Genomic DNA, 7,373 nt, shown 5'->3' with positions numbered 1-7,373 from the left:
AAAACGTGGACTTAACGTGGCTACCACGTCACCACACACGATCCTATACACGACCTTTATTGACATACGGAGGGGGTTTGCACGGAGGACGTCATAAGCCAACATCGTCTCGTTAGACGTCATAATTAATAGATCGGGAGTAAACAAATTAAATCGAATCGATAAAATTATTAAAATAAATTATTCGAGCAACACGAATTAAAAGATTATAGAGCAAATATCGACTTTCAACGTTCTTAATTCCGACATTCGATCGATAGAATCAACACCCGTTCTGCACGACTGTTTAAACGTGGTTAACCCGATTGTAATGAAATTTTGAATACACTCCCGCTATAACATTCTCCTTCGTTATAACGAGAATAAATAAATAAATTAATTAACTAAACGTAGAGGGGTGAGCATAATATATCGACTCGTACGTATTATCTTACGTATAAAATACGACACGAAATATATTTTTAAATCGATAAATATATATATTTCGTTTAACCCGTTCGATGTTGTTGAAAGATCGTATTACAGAGTGCATTTCCAACGATGTGTGCAGTCAGACACGTGATCATTTCCATCCCCCTCGCTCGGTGGCGCTTCTGACGTCATTCCGGGCGAATGTCAGTATCTGGGATGTTGTCTTCAGACGGCAGGTTAACCAGACAGACCTTTGGTAAGTGCTTTACAACGTAACGCGTTGTAACGTACGAAACGATGCAGAAAATCTTATCGTTGTTACCATTTTAATGCTAATCGAATGTTTATCGATGATTAGTAAAGTCAATTGCGATCTTTTGCTGGAATTTTGCCAGCTATGCTCATTACCATGTTCGTGTTTTTTGGCAATTCCGAATCTCATCCCTCCTAATTTGCATTCAGAGCGGAAATCTATAAATATCCATTCTAATATCGAAGAAATCCAAAAATATATTCCCATTAACGAGTAACGTGAACGAATATTATCGTAATTTAATATATTATAATTAATAATTAATTTAATATGTTTTTTTTTGTGTGTGTGTGTGTCGTTAATTGTTGGTAAATTTTAATTAAAGCGCATAATCGGTGAGCCAACGAAGAAGAAAAGGGAGTTAGCGCTGGACGATAACGTTTTTTTCGTACGTAGAAAATGTAAGCCACGAGGGTATAATTAGAAATTTTCGGATATGAGTTTCCTGCATTGTCGTCGAGAGAACTGGACACGATACTGCTTCCCATATCACGTGGATCCTACGCCAAGGACATTCGTTATTAACAGTTTCCGAGCTCCAGCAATTTCCTGCAAATGCTCAACTAGAACGCTGATCTCCGACTCAGAACATTAAAACTGTATTATACTATTTAAGGTACATACACTTTAACGCTTCCACTTCTTACCTTATTAGTTTTTCGACCATCCCCCAGATTTAAAGCGCCGTTTTTCTTTCAGGTGCGAAATGTCACGCCACTCGAAATTGGGAATCGTCTTATCCCTGTTCGTCTTTAGTCAGATGATCCTGCTTGCGGATAACTCGCTGGTGGTGGAGACCAAGTCTGGTAAAGTCAGGGGTACGCGTGTCTTCACTCAAGAAGGAAGTAAGGTCAAAGTTTACTACGGTATACCTTACGCCCAACCACCTGTTGGAAATTTAAGATTTCGTCATCCCGTTCCCGTTAAACCGTGGAAGGACGTTTTGGACGCTACCGAAAAACCCTATTCCTGTTGGCAGGTCAGAGACGATCTTTTTGGCAACTTTTCCGGATCCAATATGTGGAACCCTAACACGGAAATGAACGAAGACTGTTTGAAACTTAACGTGTGGGTGCCGGAAAGTGACGTAGGAGAGGGACTGCTAGCCGTTATGGTATGGATCTTCGGGGGTGGATTTACCTCCGGCACGCCCACTTTAGACATTTACAATAGTGAAGTTTTAGCTTCGATAGGTAACGTCGTGGTGGTGAGCATAAACTATCGAGTGGGATCGTTGGGATTTTTGTACTTCGGCCGAAAGGATGCCCCAGGAAACGCTGGTATTTTCGACCAAATTTTGGCTCTGGAGTGGATACAAAACAATATAAAACAATTCGGAGGAGATCCCGATAGAGTCACTCTGTTCGGAGAGAGTGCGGGTGCGGCATCGATCAGCCTGCATCACCTGTCTCATCTGAGCAGACATCTGTTCCATAGAATCGTCTTACAGAGCGGAGCGGCAGTTTCGTCGTGGGCCTTCATGTCTGCCGACAGAGTAAAGGCCAACGGATTCAAATTGGCCCAACAACTCGGTTGCCCTCATAAGAAATCGCGGCTCGACTCTCTGATGGATTGCTTAAGAGAAAAGCATCCCTCCGACGTCATTAAATCTCTAGAAGCTCCTGGCGTTATGGAATTAGTCGAATTTCCGTTCGTTCCGATCGTGGATGGACATTTTCTAAACAAAACACCGTCCGAACACATACAACAAGGCGATTTTAAAATTTGCCCCGCCATTGCCGGAAATAACCACGAAGAAGGATCCTACTTTCTTCTTTATGGACTTCCAGACAACTTTCATAAAGAAGAAACCATTCACATATCTCAGAGCAACTTTACAGAAATCGTTTCCCTCAGTTTTCCTCACTTTTCGCCTTTGATCTTGTCCACCCTCGAATTTCAGTACAAGGATTGGTTGAACTTTGACGACTCCAAAGTCCTCGATAGCTTAGACAAACTGGTAGGTGACAAATATTTCACTTGCCCGGTTAATCAAGTGATCAAAGCTCTGGCAAAATACGAATCGCACATCTACTTATTTTACTTCACGCATCGATCGTCTAACAATCTTTGGCCACGTTGGATGGGTGTTATACACGGTGACGAGATACCTTACGTATTCGGGGAACCCTATTTTCCTGGAAAGAGTTACACGAGCGAAGAGAAAGAACTCAGCAAGAATATGATCATTTATTGGACAAACTTTGCCAAAAGTGGGTAAGAACGAATTTAAATTTTCTATGTTTTATCAATTGAATCTCGGAAGGGGTTCACACGGAGCAAAGTAATGAGTTTTACAAGTGCACAAAATACTTATAAAATTCATCATTTTGCAAGAAAATCTCTACATCTTTCTATTTACTTAATTGAAATTCCTTAATTAATCACCTTAGATATTTTTAATTAAAAATATTTGTACGGCGAAGTCGCTAATGATCTCATAAGTATTAACAGTGTATCCGTACGAGGGTTTTCCATGTGAAAAGTAAATTGACTTCCATATCCCGTTCTACTTGATGGAGGATATTTGTCGCCAACTTCATCTGTTTTGTCTGCCCGATAGTCCAAAACTATATTTAGAATCTCCCGCAATCATTATAATTAGCGTTCAATTTTAATTAAATTCAATTTAATCCGCATTTCTGCTTTTCGACTCCCTATAAATCTTAATTAAGATGACAAATAAAACCATTTGAAACGATATATATTTTTTTTCTTTCAGGGATGTTAATCTTCCCGTAAACGTTACCACGATATGGCCTCGGTACAAGATCCACGAAGAGAAATATTTAGTTCTGAGCACGAATCCAACCGTTAGAGAGGGACTAAGAACGAAATATTGTGCTTTTTGGAATGATTATTTACCTCAATTAGAAGCTAAAACAAGTAAGTTTCCTCTTCGATCATTTAACAGGCAGAAAATTTGAAGGATCTAATTTCATCTTCACCCTAAAATTAATGTAGCTCGTGTAGAATAACATTCAAAATGTGTAAAAAATGAGCCTTCAAAGCACGCTCATTCGTACGAACTCCTTAAAAACATTCCATATATATCTGAAGCCATATTTACTAACTATAATTAGATTAAAAACCTTAAAAAGATTAATTATATTTTTACTATATTCGAGTAACAAAAGCTCGAAAGCTTTACGTAACAAATATCGATAGTTACGTTACAGATCCGACTTTAAAAACTTCTCCGATTGGCGGAATTCAAAAAAAGATGCAACGTAATTAAAAATTTAAAAACATTCAACCAATAGCAGCGGAACCATTTCTATCACCACCAATCAGCTTTCGAGTTTATATTTTATATTCGATGGTTCATAATTCTCCTATAAATCCACGACCAAAAATATATTATAACGTTCCAATTTGAATGAAACTTTTTGAGAATTTAGAGAATAAATTTCTAAAAAGTTTTCTACGTAAAATTAATTCAGTATTTAGCCCACAAGAATAAAATTGGTACCTTTTTTTTTATATATATATATATTAATAATGATAATATCAATATTCTTTCAAGTAACTGGGATTAAATGCATACATTATGTACGAAATTTCGGTTCGTGACACGAAAATAAACATAACAGCGGAATCTTTCATATCCTTGACACTATTGAGCTACAGTTATTATGGATGTAAATATCATATTTACATTTGAATCTCTAGTAGAACTGTAAACATTACCTTATTATTTTGTAAGGGATAGAACTCTAGAAAAATTATAAATCAATAAATAAATATATAATCAAGAATCCTAAATTTATAACAGTATAACAAACAATATACTTGGGGTTATACTGTTGTTTAAAGAACAACTATATTCAGTAATTTCTACATTATATCATTAGAACAATTAGAACAACCCAGAAATTTAGTAAATAATTTATTTAGCATTTCACATTATAAAATAGCAATTAAAATGAAAATTTTCTAATTATATTAATTAATAATTCTAATTAAATCAAGCCAATGTAATTTAATTAAAATTCCAAATTTTAATTGCATAATTCCTTCATTTTAATAATGATGAAGGAGCAAGGTCTTTTAAAGCATTGAATGATGCATATCAGAAAAATATAGATTCTAGAATGAAATGTTGTTTTATCAGCTGTTTATATACATCTATTGATATTTTCAAGTTCATTTTAAATATTAATTTAAATTAATGTTTATTTTATATCTGAATAGAATAATATTTTAGGTAATAGTCATAGCAATGTTTTCCTATTTTGCTTAATCTTTAATATATAATTCACCCACTTGTTATTAGGTCACAGTAAGCAATTAATTCTATTAATTCTGATAAAAAATGAAGGAAAAGATTTGTAAATTTTGGTTCAGGAGAAGAGAAAAGTTATAAATTTTGGCATAAAATTAGTATAGGGTTTAAATTGATAATGTAAATTCTACTAAAAAAAAAAAAAGAGGTAAAATGAAGGAGAAGGTTATTAAAAACTATAAGTATTGTAAATGCTAGTTTAAAATGATATAAATAAAATAAAATGATTATAAATTCTAATAAAGAATTAAAAGAAACAGGTATGGAAACATTAAGTAATAGCTACTTAAAAGATAGTAGGGAATAAATAAAATAAATGTATTTATATTACTATATTTAAACTTATACTACAAAATAAACAAGCCGGAATTTAAATGGAACGTGTTACTAATTTAATAATCATTTTTCTTTCAAGGTTTACACGCCTCGTGTCAAACGAGTAAAGGACGTCTCGCGTCACTATCACATAGGATGATCATTTTTTACAATCTGATCTGCGTTTTGATCTACACCTTTTGCAGTTCCTAACATATCATTTCCAAATTAATTATAATCAATGTATATATACGACAAAGAGCCAAAAACGTCATTTAATATAAAGGAAAGTATAAGGAAGCGAAAGAAAAAATATATCATCGTGCAGACACAAAATCTTAGGATTCTTCCGAGTAATTTATGTATAAAATCTTAATTGTTTCTTCCCCCCATTGTGGTGTAGTATTGCATTATTATTATAAATAATCATTCCATCGAATAAATCCTAGTATTACGCTTCTATCATCTAACTGTGAAGGGAATCAATCTGCATAATTAATATTTAATTTATAGATCTAACAGTAAACCCAATCGGAGCGAGGGATGAAGGTGAGAAGAATTATGTTAATATAATACTCAAGTTTATTATTTAAAGTATATTTTGCCTTATTTTCGTTAGATAATTTTTTTTTGTTTATTCTAATAATAATAATAATTGTCGGCGTTAATCTTTAAAATAAATAAAATAAAATTGTAGATCAGCGCTAAATCCTCGACATTTTTTCGATAAAAATTGTCAAATAAAACGTTTTACTTGGTTTTAAATGTTTTGGTCGTGTCTTTAGATTAATTTTAAGCATCTAAATGAGATATTTTAATATAAAAATTCCAGGCCTCGGGTGTTTTAAAATGGTCGTTTATTATTGGCACCACCAAAGAAATAAACTCTCCGCAAGAGAAATTAGATTAATCTTTAAGAAATACAAGGTTAAATAATGTGAAATTAGCAAAATTTGGCATTAGATTCTTTAAAAAATCCGGCCTATTTCGGTGTTTTTTTTTTTTTTAAGGTTTGGGAAGTCGCTATCAAAATGAAATATTGACAGATGACAAGTACGAAATCAGTTCTTCGAAAGGAAATTACGTCAAACTTCCTGATATTATTCACTTAATAATGTCATAAACAACCATTTGATACATTAGAAGCTTAATAAATCCACTTATATTATTTAAAAATTCATCTCTGATTTAATTACAAAGTGAATAAATTTATCGTCACTTCTTTCGAGCGGCAAGAAGCGCTCGATACTGATTTCTTACGGGTCGGGTGTGCATTTTATACGATAACTTCGACCGTTTTTACGGGAATTTTTTGTTTTTTTTTTTTAGAAAATAACGCAAAAAAATTGATCTTTTAGAATAAGAAATCTTTTATTTTTACGTCCATATTAAAACTAAGAAATTTTAAGATTTTTCAGCCTTTAGAACGAAGATTTCGGGACTTAAAGAAAGCGATAAAGTTTATTTTTTTAAAAGTATGGAATAAATTATACGAATTTTGTTATAATTTCGTCTAAATTGACCGAAGTAACAACGGGGTTAACGTATAAATAGACTCAATTCCGTCATTCTCGAAGAGATCCCTAGCGAATTTGGGGAAATTCTGGAGATTTTTACGGTAATTTCTTAATAGCGTAGGGGAAAATCCTTGACTATTTGGATGTAGAATCGCGCGGAAACAGTTAGATGATTACTTTCGTCGATATCGATTATGCTCACGTAGAAATTCCGAAAATCGATTCTTTGCAACGTGACACCCATTGTAAAATAAACACGTGGATGATAATATAAAATCGTATTGTAACAAAATATAAAGCATACGTTTACGAAGAAAATAAAGAAGATAATCGCGTTTATTTAACAAAAATAAAGGAAGGAAATTGTAATTTAAAACGAAAACAAAATTTATAAAGTCAACATTCGGCGGCTCCTTGTAAATAAAACGTATTTTAAATTTTTTTTTTAAATTCTAATAAATGTATTTAAATAATAATCGTCTCCATATAATAATAATAATAATAATAATACATTAAAAAAAAAGTTATAGAC

At 33.1% G+C, this 7,373-nt stretch overlaps 1 protein-coding gene across 1 annotated transcript; it reads left to right on the top strand.

Annotated features, from left to right (window-relative positions):
- Positions 1-594: 594 nt before the first annotated feature.
- LOC111633213 (acetylcholinesterase-like) lies at positions 595-7,331 on the top strand. Its single transcript, XM_023377751.1, has 5 exons — positions 595-667; positions 1,050-1,340; positions 1,424-2,941; positions 3,447-3,610; positions 5,425-7,331. Exons 3-5 carry the CDS (start codon positions 1,431-1,433, stop codon positions 5,535-5,537), a joined length of 1,788 nt encoding a protein of 595 aa, XP_023233519.1. The 5' UTR covers positions 595-667; positions 1,050-1,340; positions 1,424-1,430; the 3' UTR covers positions 5,538-7,331.
- The last annotated feature ends 42 nt before the right edge of the window (positions 7,332-7,373 follow it).

This window comes from Centruroides sculpturatus, unplaced genomic scaffold, assembly GCF_000671375.1.
Source record: "Centruroides sculpturatus isolate CEXI.00-Female unplaced genomic scaffold, Cexi_2.0 scaffold110, whole genome shotgun sequence".
In the NCBI taxonomy this organism is placed as follows: domain Eukaryota; kingdom Metazoa; phylum Arthropoda; class Arachnida; order Scorpiones; family Buthidae; genus Centruroides; species Centruroides sculpturatus.
This window is presented reverse-complemented; position numbering and strand designations above follow the sequence as displayed.

Excerpts from the sequence above, each read along its gene's own strand:
- LOC111633213 (XM_023377751.1), top strand. The coding sequence starts at position 1,431 with ATGTCACGCCACTCGAAATTGGGAATCGTCTTATCCCTGTTCGTCTTT. Across the intron at positions 2,942-3,446 it reads ACAAACTTTGCCAAAAGTGG|GGATGTTAATCTTCCCGTAA; the intron begins GTAAGAACGAAT and ends TTTTTCTTTCAG. Across the intron at positions 3,611-5,424 it reads TCAATTAGAAGCTAAAACAA|GTTTACACGCCTCGTGTCAA; the intron begins GTAAGTTTCCTC and ends TTTTCTTTCAAG.